The sequence below is a fragment of the Dasypus novemcinctus genome, chromosome 7 (assembly GCF_030445035.2).
Source record: "Dasypus novemcinctus isolate mDasNov1 chromosome 7, mDasNov1.1.hap2, whole genome shotgun sequence".
NCBI classification, from domain to species: domain Eukaryota; kingdom Metazoa; phylum Chordata; class Mammalia; order Cingulata; family Dasypodidae; genus Dasypus; species Dasypus novemcinctus.
Genome location: NC_080679.1, coordinates 77554453 through 77570677, shown reverse-complemented (window position 1 = coordinate 77570677; position 16225 = coordinate 77554453). Strand labels below are relative to the sequence as shown.

The following is a 16225-nucleotide window of genomic DNA, read 5'->3' as shown; positions in this document are numbered from 1 at the left end:
TGTGTCCTAATCAAATTAGAGACGTACTTAACAACTTCATTATTTTCTTCAAAAACCTTCCCTTCTTGCTTTATTTTCTCCTCTTCTTCCTATCATACAGAACTCACGAGAGATTAAGAGAACGTGGATAATAATTAAGAGAATTTTTAAATAACCGGACCTTTGTATACTCTTGGTCTGTAAAATGGTCAAGCTGGTTCTAGTTTAACAAAAGCAAAAATAATACAGTCTGCCGTTTATTAAGCGTATTCCACATGTCGGTGCTTTATATATTTTGTTATCTGAAGCTTGCAACCATGCACCAGGTTACAAACGCGCAGGGGGCACCTAACCCCACAGAGAGGTTAACAGCGATTAGACTTCTTACTGCTTGATGACTATATGAAATTCGAACCTAGATTTGATTCCAACAAACAGGCTCCCTTCGAAACACGCTGCCTAGCGACAAACCCATCCGAAGGACTTCCCCCATCCCAAGTGGGGGAAAACCACCAATTCCTTCTTAGACAGCAAGCTTGAGGGACCATTAGAATTTTCTCATAGAACAACTTCCTCCACCCTCTTCTGTGACGAAAGCAATTATTTAAAAGGTAATACCAGTCACTGGCCGATGTCAATTTGATTTCTTCAACCTACTGATTAGCAGCCCCCGAACTAAAAAAGCAGACCCGGCCCCGGCTGCTGCGAGAGGCGGGTCTCCGGTTCTAATCACTCAAATAAATCCGATTTCAGGGAAAACTGGCGTCCAGGGTTCCTCAGGAAACCCATGACCTTCTCGTGCGACCTCCAACACAGACTGCTCTTTTTACTCCACAAGTTGAAAACACTACCGAAGCGACCCCGCCTCTTTCCCTCTCCCCGCTAAGAACAGGGGCAGGTGTGGACACGGACATTCCAGTCTCCCTTCCCTTCTCAAGTTCGGTCTGGAAGCGACCTGCGTCCCAGGAGGTGCACAGCTAAGTCCCCGCCCCGCGGCTCTCCCGAGACCGCGGAGACAGCCGCGACCGCAGCCACTCGCCCCGCCCTCCTCGGTCGCGGAACGTGCTCAGTCGGGGGCCCACCGCGTCGGCGCAGCCCGCCGGGCTTTCCCCGCCTCTTCGCGTGCTCCCCGCCCCTCCGCAGCTCTCTCGTTCGGCCCGCCCCGGGCCCCGCCCCCTCTCTGTCCTGTCTCCATGGCGACGCGACGTCTGCTGCCCGCGGCTCGCACGCCAGCGCGAGCTGCGCTTGTCTTCCCTGTCTGCCCTTCGGGTGGTCCGCGTGAGAGCGCCGCAGCGGGGAAAGTGGCGCACGGGCGGCTGCGGGTTGCTCTTTCCCGATTCCGGTGTCCAGTCAGACTCAGCCCTCAACTCGGACTCCCCGGATCCAGCGCGTGAATCCGCAAACTTCTCTGCCCGCTCCAGGTTCGAGCTCTGGGGCCCAGCTGCTGCGGAGGCGCCGCCCGAGGAGGTAGTGGCCGCGCGGCTGCAGGTATATCTCGCGCTCGGCTTCCGCCTTCTGCCCCGAGGAAGGGATGTTTGTGTCTACGTGTTTGTGAACGATAACTGGGGACTGACTACTACACCACCATTCTTTAATCTGCTGATTCGTTCGCGACAATTCCTCCGCCTCCTCCTCCCCCGCAAAAAAATCAGTGAAAATAGCCATCGAGGGGCTTTTGGCTCCCTCGCTGCCTCTTGGTCCTCGCCCTGTCCCCAACCCCCATTCTTTTACCTTGTTTTTTTATTTTTTGAAACAGCTTAATGGCCAATAAAGACGACCACTAATCTCCGCACGTAACTGCATATAACTTGCTCGGCTATAAAAACTTAGGTGGAATTTGGACAAAATTATTTCACCACTACTACGATCCTTGTTTTCATCTTATGTAAAATGAGGAGTTTGGACAACGAATCACTAAGGTTCAGTTGGCAACCATCTGGGAGAAGACAAAATTAAGTTGAGACATCCAAAATCAAGATAACTGTGGTCCTTGGCTGCTCCAACTTGTTTAAACAGCACCCGTACACCACCTATCCCTGCTGCATTTAAATTAACACAATATATAAAGATAGGTTTATTTTTTTTATCTTCCCATAGGTGATTATAGGTGAATTAGCTGAATCTTATCTTATCCAAGGACAGCCCCCTGGAAATAGCTTTTTTAAAAAGTAAGTCTGAATAAAAAGCACTGAAGATGTCTTGATTTGCTTCATTCTCCTAAAAAAAAAAGTACAGTGATCCCAAAACTCCAATTTGTTAATTTTTTTTTTTCTCATTGAATTTTTTTTTTTTTAACATTATTTCAAGTTCAAAAAAATAACAAAAGGCAGCTTAACAAATTATGGAAGAATTATTTTTAAAAAATCCTGTCCAGGCACACTTATTTAATCCTAAAAAATTCAATTGTTTCTCCTGTGTTCCAAAAGATGAATAAATGAGTGTAGATTAGCTACATGACATTACCAAGGCCTCCTTGTTAAAGAAAATGAAAACAAAAAATGCTTGATCAGATTCACGTGTCATAAAACTAAATCCCATATTCTTTTTGTTTTACCTTTAGCGTTGATATAATACCCTTTTTTGCCCTTGCTACAAAAAGATTACAATATTTTAAGAACTATAGTCTGTAAGTTATATTAGTTGTATTTTTCCCATGTGTCACCATGTTCTGAACACCTTGTAATAGAGGAACGGATTCTTGTATTTGTATTATTAACCACAATTCTCAATTACCAACAAAATTACTATATTATACAGCCTCTAGGTTATCCTCCAGCTGTCTTTCCATTAACATTGTTTTGTTTTTTAATCTCAGGGAAAAAATACAACCCTGTTCTGTAAGTGTTAAGAGCCTACCAGAGCCTACTTCCAACACCTATGTAAGAATTCACTGCCCCTGCTCCAGAATTCCAGGCCTTCCCACACCACCACCAATTGCTTTACATCCTCAGTGTTTTTTCCCAGTCCCAGTTTTACACATAGAACAATAGCCTCTCCACAGAGTTCACTCTGGCCTTTGTTACCAAGCCGCAGGTAATAATTGTAATAGGAGAAGGAGGAGGAATTGTAGTAATTGTACTTGTAGTGGTAGATATTATTACTGTTAGCCTTTATTTCATGGTAACCCTCCAAATAACTCTATGAGCTAGGCACTGTTTTTATCTTCATTTTATAGAAGGAAACTTGGCTAAGATCCAACAATTTGTAAGTAGTAGTCTGGCCTCCAAGCTATAGAGCAGGGGTTCTTAACCTTTTTGTTCTGCAGACACCTTTGCTAGTCAGGTGAAAACCATGGACCCCTTACTAAGTCCACACTACCCTGTGTATTATTTAATAAATATATCACACCTACACCAACATGTCCCCACAAGAATAATGTTTTATTTTTATTTCAATTCAAGCTCATCATCTCCTTATTAAGAATCCCTGCTGTAGAGGAAATACAAAATTTATATTTGGGGAAGCAGACGTGGCTCAACTGATAGAGTGTCCACCTACCATATGGAGGGTACAGGGTTCAATCCCCAGGGCCCCCTGGCCCATGTGGTAAGCTGGCCCATGTGCAGTGCTGTCGCATGCAAGGAGTGCTGTGCCACATAGGGGTGCCCCACACGCAAGGAGTGCGCCCCACAAGGAGAACCGCCCCGCATGAAAAAAGCACAGCCCGCCCAGGAATGCTGATGCAGCAAGATGACACAACAAAAAAGAGATGCAGTTTCCCGATGCCACCTGATAATGCAAGCGATCGCAGAAGAACACACAGCAAATGGATATAGCCGAAAACGGGGAAGGGGAGAGAAATAAATTTTTTTAAATTTATATTTGGTCATTTTTAAATATAAGTGATATAAATGGTGATTGAAACCATTTTTTTAATACTTGTGGCTATGCAATGAAATATTGCCCCCACATCTTATATGTTTCCTCCACTAAGCTCCTTAAGAATGGAGGCCAGCGCTTCATCCGCTCTGCCTCCCCTTTTCAGCATAGTGCAGGGCCTGAGCATGCAGCTCTATTTATTCATTCATTCTTTGCCTGTTCCTCTTTAGAATAGCTTATAAAAGAAATAGTACAAAAGGATAAAATAATTAAGCAAGTGGGATTAAGAAGAAATAAGTCTCCCAATATTACAAGACCTACCTCAATTGTGTGATCAACTTCAACACTATGGATTGCTTTCTGTCACTTACTGGATAAAGCCCAAACTCCTTCAGAGTTAATGACTTTCACAATTTGCCCCCACATGCATTTCCAACTTCATGTACTGCCATCCTTGCACTGCAAGACCTAGTTAAATTCCATCTTCATTGTGAAGCCTGACTCTTTCCTGCCTCTTACAGCAAGGAGAATCAACCATTCCTCATTCTCTGCTAACATTCTAGTATTGTAGCTCTTATTCCATGGTATCAGATGTATTAGCTGTTATTGGTTTCAAGGAGTAGGAGCCAAGGTTTCTTTTGGTTTCAAGTGACAGAAACAATTCCAACTTGCTTATGCAAAAAGAGAAATTGTCCCTGATAAGGACAGAGGTTGAGCTGTAAACAGGGACTTAGACATCATCAGGGATGTGTATGTGTATCTCTTTCTTCTCTGCCACCTTCCCCTCCTCTCTCCGGCTCTCATCCCTGGTTCTTTTGTATATTTTACTTCATTCTTTCAGGCCAGATTTCTCTTGGAAGCCGGAACCATGGCTGAAGAGAGCTCTGGACCCATGTTCTACCCTGCGATGTTTCCAGTTGAAAAAGCTCTGAAAAAGGTGATGAATGTAGCTTGGATCACAGGTCCACTCCTTGATCCAATCACTGTGTTAGCTTATTAATTACAATGATTGGTCTATCTTGAGACAGTACCTACCCTTTTGTTCACTTGGCTGGACATGTTAACCAAGTAAGGAAAGGCGCTATAGGTAGACAATGTCTTATTGTAAGGAAACTTGTGAAAATTATAATACTTGGGAATACTAGAAACCTGGAGAACAGGCCTCACAGCTGGATTCTGGAACTGGAAGGTTGTTCAAGAGCAGCTTTGTTGACCGGATTCTTTCAGTCCTTCACCAGCAATTCATGGATCACCAGCAATTCAAGGATCACCTTCTCTTTGCTCTGCCAAACTCACGACTCTCTCTGCCTGTCTTTCCAGTTCTGCCTCCACTTCCTGCCTACTCTCCTTGGATATCATAAGTCCAGAACACCAAAAGAGAAGGAATTTAATTGATCATGGTAATCTCCATTATCTCAATTTGGGCAGTTTGGAAAATTGCTATAGCCCCTTAGAGGGGAGCATTGGTATAGCATTCTGAGATTTGATCTGTCCCACATATGTAGGAAGTTTGTACGCGTCTCCCCTATAAGATCTTAAGCAGGGAATCTTCATCTTTGTATCCCCAGGGCTTAGCTAGACATACCTGATATATCACAGGTGCTCATCAGATGTTTGTTGAGTAGACATTGAATACTGCATGAAAATATTTGGAAAACTCTCCAAACAGTGCTATTCCCATTGTTACTAGGACCATTGAAACACATCAGGAGAGTCAACAAAAGCCAGAGGATACAGTTGGTAGAGACTCAAAGAGCTGGTTACATTGACCATTTTCAATAGTAATGAATGTGCATTTTTTAAACCCAATTTCATAATCCAGAGGAATGAGGGTTTACAGTTAGGATGGAAATAATGCTTCTAAATATAAAAACAGAATACATACTTAATACCCTTCTGAGATACTGAGTTCTGCATTTTGCTTTATTTATTTTTTTAAATTGTACGATATAATTATACAATTATATGTTTAGAAACTTATGAAATTAATATTTTGTTTTCTAGAGGTTTTATCTATACAAGTTTGATTTTGTAAAGGTAAGAGATGTAAATTTTTCTAGGAAGTGTTAACATATTGTTTGAATATTGGCTTTAGTATAAAATTACATTTTATAGATAATAGAAACGTTTATATACAGGCTGTGAATAAATGATTTCAAATATCTCAAACTAAAATAATGATAATGATCATTTTTATTTCTGCTTCTATTTTAGGTGCCAAAAAGTAGACAGAATGACAGATTGCTAGTGTTCGATCCAAAGGGTAAATAATTTATTACTTTTTAAAAATGTGTTTGAATACCATATCATCCTAAATATTAAGAATGTTACTGAGGTGGTTGGGTGTGGTTGAATAACTTAGTAATTACATTCTCTATCACATTGTCTTTTAAACAAACACCGACATATTTGCCAATCAGAAATTTACATTAAGAACATAGGTAAAATATTGAGGTTAATTTTTTTCTTCTCTTTCAGAAAAAGTGATGATTGAACCAAATGAAGCAATGTCAGGGTAAAAAGATGTCTTTGGCTGTGCAGCTTATCACATACCTTTTAAGCAATTAGAAATAGATTATGCAATCATTTGTTACCCAATTAAATTTGAGAGGCCAGAAAGTATGGATTAGCACTTGCACTTTTACTTCAGTCGAAGCAATTGTTACTTAGATAGAAATTTTAAATGAAAAATGAATATTGATAAAGATGTAGAGATATAGGTAATATTCACTTCACTTTTTGAATATTTAAACACTGAATATTTTAATTATATAATACAATAGAAAATAGTTCTCATTACTCATTGCTATTTCCCTTTGATAGTTGTTCATTTCTTTCAGAATATCTTTTTAAGTGACTATTTAAAATTAAACATATTATTTACAATGAGATGAATCATTACTACTTAATCAAGAAAATAGTCATCCCACCTCATTGAAGAGATCAGTATTAAAAATCACAGTCCAGTTTCGATTTAGTAGTTAAATATTAAGTAGCCTCTTTTTTTTTTTTAATTAAGTAGCCTCTTTGTTGAAGGAACTGACTCTGATAATTCATCAAAGCCCTTCTTAATATGGTCATCCTGCACCCCCCGAAAAAGAAATTCTATTATTTATTCCACAAAAAATTAGTTTGAAAGCTGATCATAAAACATACACATAGGGATCAATTATTAACAAATTTGTAGGCAATTGCTCTGATGAGATTGTATCTAAACTGATATTATTCTGATTTATCTATATATCATTGGTGGGGATAAATGCTACCTGATGCATACATTTTAATTTTCATACTGTCAGAGTTAAAATTAAAATCAGAATCCAGCTTGGTTTTTGTTGCAATTTATATATTAAATACATACTTTATATTAAAGAGAAAGTATGGTATAGCAGATCAGTGACTGAAGATCTTTGTTTATTTTCCATTAAATTTTATAGATAACTGAAAAAATGCCGTTAAGTATATAAGTCTATGTGTAATTATATGTATTATTTTATATAGTTAAAAATATATTTCAGAAAAATCTAAGAAAATTTTAGTTGTTTTTGGGGAAAATATGAGATAACTTTTTAATAAATAAGTATAGGAATTAGTCATTAATGAAAAAAATTACTATTTTATCAATGAATTTCAATTTTCATAGACATAACAGTTCTGGAACTAGAGCAAGGGGTCATCTTCAGGTAGCTGAGCCCCTGGAATAAATCAAATACAGCCTGGCAAAAATAGAAAAACAAAGTTACTACTTTTCTCTTTGTCTCATGAATAATTGCATCTGCTTATCAAACTGCTTTTTTTGAGGGCAGAGGAGTCATGTTCCCTTCAATAGCTTTCAGAGACGAGCTTAGGTTGGGCTGGGTTGGTGTTTGGAGTGAGTGAGCAGCAGGGTGGTTAGTGCAGTCAGTAGGCTTCACAGGTGTGTGACTTTGCATCAACTCAGTTACCTCACCCAGAGTTGAAGGTAAACAGAGCCAGTCCTGGAAACAAATTAACAAGTAGGAAAATAGAAATTTGGGGGTACCTTCGCTTGGAGAACAGGGCGACTAACCAGCAAAGTTGATGAAAGAATTTTCTCAGTGTTAACTTCAGTCCCACTTTCTACCCCTGCTTGTCCATAGTCTGACTGTTAAATGGGATTTGCCAAAAGTCTCTCTCCAGGTCAGGTAAGGGAAACATTTTCTTTGCCCAACCGGTTCCTTGGCTTAATCTTCCAATTCTTCATTACAGTCCCAGTCACAAGGAGTGTGGAGACTGTATAAAACAAGAGTTTCAAACTTTTGTGCATACAAAGCCTACATTTATCATTTACTTTTTTCCCTGTGGATGCCATGTGTGGAAGGTTTTGTTTACCCAACAAAGTGCATTTAACTAAATTTTCAGTAGTAGAAGTAAAATACATTTTTAATGCTAGACAATATTTTCTAGGTCTTGACCTTTTGCTCTATTGGGGTTTTGGTCAGACTTTCAAGCATACTTTAAGATATGAGGGGGGAAAATGGCTGACGCAATCCATGGCTTTCAACTCTTACTGAGATTTAAGAAATTGTATCTGTAGGTTATTGTATTACTGTATACTTTATCATCTTTTGTAAACTGAATGACAAGCTGTTTCTTATTCTCATTTCTACATTTTAAGTAAAGTCCTATTTGGATGCAGACCAAGATTGGCAAGCAAACTTTATACTTCAGCAACCCAAGTCTCACTTAATGTAGCTAAGACAGTGTCAGAAAAGTAAGTTTTAATTGATTTTGTTTTTAGGCACATATTTGACAAATATAAAGCATTTTAAAACAAAGGTTAAAATACAAATTTCCTGAAAAAATTATTCCAGTAGAAATTTGGGAGCATTTCATAAATATGCCCAATGCTCTTAACATGCTAAGGGAAAATCCTAAAGCCCCCCACCCTCCAACATAAATATGTTCCAGTGGAGTATCTGTCTAACCTTATTAAACTGACTTTAGTAGATAGTAAATTAATACCTTCCATTTCCAAAAGATATTTATTACTGCATAAAGTAAAAATTGGAATCTTTCCTCAATTTTAACGATATTTAAAGTTGTGAAATGTATCTTTCAGAGAATACTAGTCCTGTATGTTTTTTAATGGTTAGAAGCGTTACTACTATAAATAATGTCATCTTCTCAAATAGTTATTTTTCCACCAAGCCTGGGTCCCTGACTCACAAAAATTCCCTGCCTCAATACCTTGCCCCTTTATTGACATGAGATTCCAGGTTTAAAGGCTACAAGGAAAAGTTAACTCATTTTTATTTTAGCCACTGAATGAGAAAACTGCTATTTTATATTATAGCCGAGGGTTAATATTAGAGTTGCATTTTCTCTCTAAGTGTAGCATTTAGCAGTGGTAGGAAATGATTTATAACTTAAGAAAGTCCAAAGGTTATAGTCCTTAAATACTTTTACTCTGTCATATCACAATGGTGTGCTAAAGACACTTATACAATTGATTGCTTATATGCTCTATGTTCAAGAATTCTGAAAACATTTTAAGAATCTTGATACAATGAAAAATGCCATGTAGAAATAAAATTTTAATCAGTAAAAAATATTTTGATTTTCCATAAAGATACTATATTTTAGCTATTGAGTTTATTGTTATAGTGTGTGTTTATATTGAATATGTGTTATGTGTGTATATATTTATGGACCCGTATAAAACATTAGAAAGAATTGTGATCTAGGGAAGTAATTTCTTTTTTCACTAACATTTAGGAAGGAATTCTCTTCAAAGAATATTAAAAATAAAGTCTCTTTAAAGAATGCTGAAAATAGAGTCTCTTCAAAGAATATTAAAAATAAAGATACATTAACAAATCTACATTCTAACCTGTGGTCATCCTCCCTCTTAAAAGAAAGCCCAGGTAATAATATTTCTTTTTATTTAGTTGGGTAACTGAGCCTTCTAATTCAGCCTTTGGGAAGTCTAGGGTGGGTCGTGGGAGTCATTTTTCAAATTCATGTACTCAGTGATACTGGAAGCAGCCAGAGGTAGGATCCACAGCATGCATTACATAAGACAATGATAGAGTATTAAATTCTAGAATGAATTAAAATGCCTATGAAAGCATGAATAAGTTCCATTCATCTTATAACTGTTTGAGTTCCAGGCACAGGTTTACAACTGTGAATACGATAGTTGGCAAAATACAATAAACAAGGTCCTTACCCCTATGAAATTTATTCTAGTGGAAGACAGCATTAAAATTGGAATAGTAAAAAGCAAACACAAACAAATAAGATAATTACAAATTGTGATGGGTGCTTTAATATAAGTAAAAGACACCTGGAGAGAAGACTGCTTTAGCTCTAGGAATCAGGACGCCTCTCTGATGATGCGGAGTAGGTGTTTGTGATGTGAATGAGCAGTTTCTGTGGCAGCACATGAACTCCTGCTTCCCTATTATGACCTTCCCCTGATGTTATCAGTGTGATGAGTTAGTGCACCGGCTGAGTATACATTGGAAGATCAGGCTGGTTGTTAGCCAATGGAGACTGTAAATGAAACAGAAGCAGGTAGATGGCCCGAATAGTCCAGCCATCCTACACTTGAAGTACTTGTTATCTCTTGTCAGGGGTGTTACTTTTTTTTTAAAGCATTAATTTTACTAATTTTTTTGTCTGTGTTTTCTTAACATAGTCTTCTCTCTAACTCTCCTTGAACTCTCATTTTCTTCTACCACAAGTGTTTCTACAGTATTTAAAGTAGCTCCTGGCCACACCCCCACCAACAAGGGCATCTCACAAGACCCTCCAGGCATTCAAAATCTTGCAAAAATGAGGTGGATATAATACAAGTTCAGTTTGAAATTCCAAAAGATCTCCATAAAGCCAAAGGAGTCAGCAAGCTCACCCAAAAGATCAATGTTTTCCAAAGAGATTATTTTAAGAAATATTTAATATATTTAATAAAGTAAACTGTACTTTATTAGTACTGTGTTTATTTTATTAATGTAAGTAAGAAAAATATATATCAGACATAGTTAATAAGGGATCAAATTGACCCCCCATCTACCACTTATTAGTTTGTGTGACATTGGGCAGGTTATTCAAACTCTCTGTCCCTCAGTTGCCTCACTAGAGTATTGAGAGAACTGTGTAATATATGTAAAGTATTCAGAAGAGTGATGGCATATACTAAGTTTATTATTATTAATACATCCATCAGTTTCATGGATGACAATATTTAGGATCTGGCAAAATTTTATTAAAAAGTAAATGGAGTAAAATAAAAATATTAAGTAAAAATATAAGTGATACTTAGAAATGGCAAAATGAATGGAGATAGTGTAAGAATTACTGAAGTTTGGGAAAGATTACCATAAATTGTGCCATGGAGATTTTACCTCTTAAGTATTTCTCTAATCCATCTATTCTTCTCTGTCCCTATTACCACTGTCCTGTCAATTACCACATAAAATATCTCTCACCTGGACATTTTAAAAGTGACTTCTAAACTCTCTTTTTTTTTGTCTTTATTCATTTTTTTAATATTACATTCAAAAAATATGAGGTCCCCATATACCCCCCACCCTCCTCACCCCACTCCTCCCCCCATAGCAACATTCTCCTCCATCATCATTTTGTCCCCACTCAGCCATATATCAAAGTCTTCTTTCAGAAATGCAGATTTGGCCATGTTTGTTTCCTGACTTAAATCTTTCATTGGTATTCCATTCGTTCTTAGGATAAAGTCCTAACTCTGTGGCACTGCCTCACAGGACTCTCCATTATCTGGATAGTCCCTACTCCAGCTATGTCTGCCACCATTTCAGCCTCAACCTTGACCCTTAAGCAACACCAAAGTGCTTGTAGCTCCATAGACTCTCTTGTTTCTTATTGACTCATGCTGCCCTCTCTCCTTGGAAAAACTTTGGTCTACTCAGACTGGACAGTTCCTGACTACTCCCCCGACTGGGATGGGGCCGTCCTTGGTTCTCCCCCTTACCTAGCGTACATCTCTATCACCACACTTTCATGCTGTTCTATAATTTATCCATTTTGTTTCTGACTCCCCATTTAGAGTGTGAGTGAGTACCTGAGGTCAGGGGCTGTCTGTTTATTTGTTAGTTTGTGGGACTGTAGTCAGTAATACTTCATCTATGTTTGGTCATAGATACTGTATCATTACATTTTTAAAAATCATTAAAATGTTAAGTAACTTCTGATTATATCCAGAATACAGTTATCTCTTCTTTGTGTGTGTGTGTGTGTATGTGTGTGTGCATAAAAAGAGTGAACTTCGTTCTCAGATATCCAAGAATTGACACAACCTTGACCCTTGTAAAAATTATTTGTTTCTCAACCTCTACATTCTTACTCTCCAAGTTCTTTATTTAGTATTTACAATTTAGAAAGTACATTTCTGGAGGTAGATTAGCATTAATTTCTTATCTGTCAAAATTAGTATATCCTGTCCAAATGAAACATTTGCCATTTGTTAATATTTCAAATACAAAATATGCTAACATTAGCCCAATATTACTGGTTTCAACTTTTTTCCTCTTTAATTTGGCAGTTTTATCACCTTTCTTAGAAATGGAAATCAGGTAACTTTACTGCAATTCTCTTTAATCATGAAAAAACTCCAGAGCAGAAAGCTGTATGGTAAACATGTACATTTGTTACTTCATACCTTAGGTTTCACTTCTGAACTTTTTGATGTTTATTAAATTATATTGATTCTGTTATAGGTGAAGTGAGCAGAGCTGTAATCATTGAAAAGCAGGAGAAAAATAACAAATATTGCCTTCCAAATATTGATGATAAGTTGTCAGAATCAACAGATGATGATGGTGAAGATGATACCAATGATGAAGACGATGAGAAAAGTAATTATGACCATACTCGTGCCCCGTTAGAGTTAATGGCAGAAGTAAGTTTGACTTGTGCATTGTAATTTAAGAAACTTAAAAATATTGAAATAACTACTTAGTTTATAGCCTTGAGGAATAAAAAAATACAGTAAGAAGACCCTTGTAAGAATACAGAATCTTACCTGACAACTTATCTCTCTTACTACTTTTGCCAAGTTAGAGGTGAAAGATTCTGGAAGTGATATACAGTATTTTGGTAAGGCAGAGGCAGGAGTAAAAAAAGTTTTGGTATAAAACTCTTAAAAAGAACATTTACTGAATGCTTTCTATGTACTGGGCACCATGCTAGTTGCTCGGGATAGAGAGGAAAATAGGAAAGATATGTACTTGCCCTTGAGAACTAACAAGCGCATATATAAATCATTGCAATATAGTGATACGTGAACTTGTAACAAAATTTGCAGAGTTCCCTGGGAACAGGGACAATTAAGGAACTGGTAGCTTGAAGCCATATGCACCCCAGAAAAACATATTCTTAAATTTAATCCATTCCTGTGGGTATGAACCCATTGTAATTAGACATTATGATGAGGTTAATTCAGTTAAGGTGTGGCTCTCCTCAATCAGAATGGGCCTTAATCCTATTACTAGAGTCCTTTATAAGCAGAGTAAAATTCACACAAACAAGGCCACAGGAAACAAGAGGCTGGATATCAACAGAACTTGGAAGAGATGGGAGAGACCAGGAGAGGCTACCATGTGCCTTTCCATATGATAGAGGAGCCAAGAATCGCTGGCAGCCAGCCCCAGAATGCTAGTTTTCAGGAAGAAAGCATTGTCGTGATGATGCCTTGATTGAGGCTTTCTTTTAGCTTCAAAACCATAAGCAAATAAACTCTTCTTTCACCCAACCCATTTCATGGTATTTTCTCAAACAACCTGGACAACTAAAACAGTGACTGTAGCAGTTTGGTATTATTTATTAATTCCAAAAAATATATATTGGATTACGTTTGTAAACTGGTCTGTTCCTCTGGGCATATTAGATTGTATTAACTTCAGAGGTTTCACTTTTACTTGATTAAATTATGAGTAAGGCTCTAGGCCTAGTCAGTAGGAGAAAACTACAAGGCAGAGGAGAGAGTTGGAGTTTTTTTGATGCTGGAGCTCTAGAAAGTAAATAACACAGGAGAACTCAGAGAAATAGAGATGGCTCCGTAGAACAGCAGAGGCCCTGGGAAGAGAGAGAGCCTGATAGTTTAAAGCTGACTTTCTAGAAGAGAAGAGCAGGGCAGCTGAGCCTGAAAAGAATCGAGCCCCAGGAAGAGATACAAAGCCTGAAGGAACTGGAACCATGGAACCTTAGAAGGAAGAGGAAGGCTGAAACCTCAGAGAGACCGGCAGCCATCTCGCTCTAACACATGGCAACAGACTTTGGTGAGGGAAGTAACTTACGCTTTATGGCCTTGTGACTCTAAGCTTCTACCCCAAAATAAATACCCTTTATAAAAGCCAACAGATTTCTGGTACTTTACATCAGCAACCCTTTGGCTGATTAATACAGTGACTAATTGGGAAAAGAAACAAAAGGAACAGGGTTTAAAGAAAGGAATTTTAGAGGAAAAGAATGAGTGGAGTCTTAGAAACTTGAAGAAGGAGGTGTAGGAATACATGGAGAGGGCATTCTTGGCATAGAAAATATCATGTATGAAGAAATTGAAACCTGAAGCAACACCCTCAAAATTTGAACATAACACATCTACTGTTATTTTTACAGAGAACAAAACCATTTTACCTCTCATTTTGTGGCATCACAGTATACCTTAAATTATATTATGCAACTTCATGTATATTGTAAAAACCTTAAAATAGTATGCTTTCATTTTCCCCTTTTTATCCTTTTCACTATTGTTGTATATTTTACTACTACATATGTTATATTCCCTACAAGAGTTGGGTTATTTTTGTTTCAAATGGTCAGTTATCATTTAAAGAAATTTTTAAAACTTGAGAAAAGAAAAAATTCTTCTTATTTATCCATGAATATACTGTTTATTCAAGTTCTTTTATGTAGCTCCAAATTTCCATCTGATACCATTTTCCTTTTGACTGAAAAGCATCTTTTAATATTTCTTGTAATGTTTTGTTGGTCATATTCTTTTAGCTTTTGTTTGTCTGAAAAAGTCTTAATTCCCCTTCATTTTTTTTCTGCTCCCCCTCCCTGCCTCCCTGCTGTTTTTGCTGTCTGTGTCCATTCGCTCTGTGATCTTTCATGTCTATTTCTCTTTTTGTCTTCTCTTCTCATTTTCTTCTCAAGGATTCACCAGGATTTGATCCTGGGGACCTCTGATGTGGAGAGAGGTTCCCTGTCAGTTGCACCCACTCAGTTCCTGGTTTCTGTTGCATCTCGCCTTGACCTTCTCCTTCGTCTTGCTTTTTGTTGTGTCATCATCTTGCTGCATGGCTTGCAAAATGGGCACTAGCTCACTGCACAGTCATGCCTTTTCCAGGAACCCCAGGGATAGAATCTGGGTCCTCCCATATTGTAGACGGAAGCACAATCACTTGAGCCACATCCACTTCCTCCCCTTCATTTTCAAAAGCTATGTTTGCTCAGTTGACAGATTTTTTTCAGTACTTAAAAAAGTTGTTTTATTTTCTACTGGCTTGTGTAGTTTTTTAGGCTAGATGTCTGCTGTAAATCATATCTTTAGTTATCTGTATATAAATGTGTCTTTTTTTAAGGATTTTCCTCTTGGTATTTTTGGAAATTTAATTATGATGTCCTTTGGTGTGTTTTTTCTTCATATTTCTTTTTTTCAAAAATGTTCAGCCATTAATTCTCCAAATATTTTTTTTCTGATCTCCTCTCTCCCTCCTCTCCTTCTGGATTCCAATTACTTGTATGTTAGACCATGTAATAGTTTCTCAAAGATCACTGATGTCCCATTTATGTATGTATGTATGTATTTATATCAATGGACTATTTTTCATTATTGTAATTTTAAAATTAGAGAACTTATAGGTTTACATAAAAGTCATGTGAAAAATACAACATTCCCCTTACCTCCCCATTGATACTTTGCATTAGTGTGGGAACTTTGTTTCAGTTGATGAAAGTTTAAAATATTACTGTTAACACAGTCCATAATTTTCATCAGGTGCATTTTTTCTTGTATATCACTCTATTATTAACACCTTGAAATAAGGATGTACATTTGTTATAGTTCATGAAAGAATATTCTTCTATTTGTATTATTAACCACAATCATTGTTCACCACAGGGTTCACTGTGTTATATAGTCCCATGCTTACTTTCTAGTAACATATACAACCCAAAACATCCCCTTTGAACTATATTAACACACATCCTTCGAAGATCCTGTTCACAAATTCAGTGCTGTTAATTATACTCACAGTAGGATTGATAGTAAATGTTTGGAAATGGATAAGAGATGGTAACAGACTATTTTTAGAGCAGTTTTAGGTTCACAGAAAATTGAGTAAAAAGTACAGAGATTTCCCATATAGTCCCTCTCTCCCTTGCTCACAGTTTCCTCTTTTAATATCTTGCATTAGTGTGTGTTTGT

At 37.5% G+C, this 16225-nt stretch overlaps 1 protein-coding gene across 3 annotated transcripts in view; it reads left to right on the top strand.

Moving 5' to 3' along the window:
* The first annotated feature begins 1172 nt into the window (after positions 1-1172).
* Positions 1173-16225, top strand: part of ERICH2 (glutamate rich 2) — a 44169-nt gene continuing 29116 nt past the window's right edge. The window contains exons 1-8 of one of the 3 annotated variants that reach the window (XR_011649259.1): positions 1226-1467; positions 1736-4735; positions 6013-6061; positions 6277-6313; positions 7917-7961; positions 8435-8530; positions 9535-9683; positions 12513-12694. Coding sequence is in view for 2 of the 3 variants with exons in the window: in XM_058300660.2 (XP_058156643.1) it covers positions 4667-4735; positions 6013-6061; positions 6277-6313; positions 8435-8530; positions 9535-9683; positions 12513-12694 (582 nt within the window). In the remaining variant the exon portion in view is untranslated. Of the gene's footprint in view, positions 1468-1735; positions 4736-6012; positions 6062-6276; positions 6314-7916; positions 7962-8434; positions 8531-9534; positions 9684-12512; positions 12695-16225 lie in introns of all 3 variants that reach the window. The other 2 variants (XM_058300660.2, XM_058300661.2) reach the window with 2 other exon arrangements.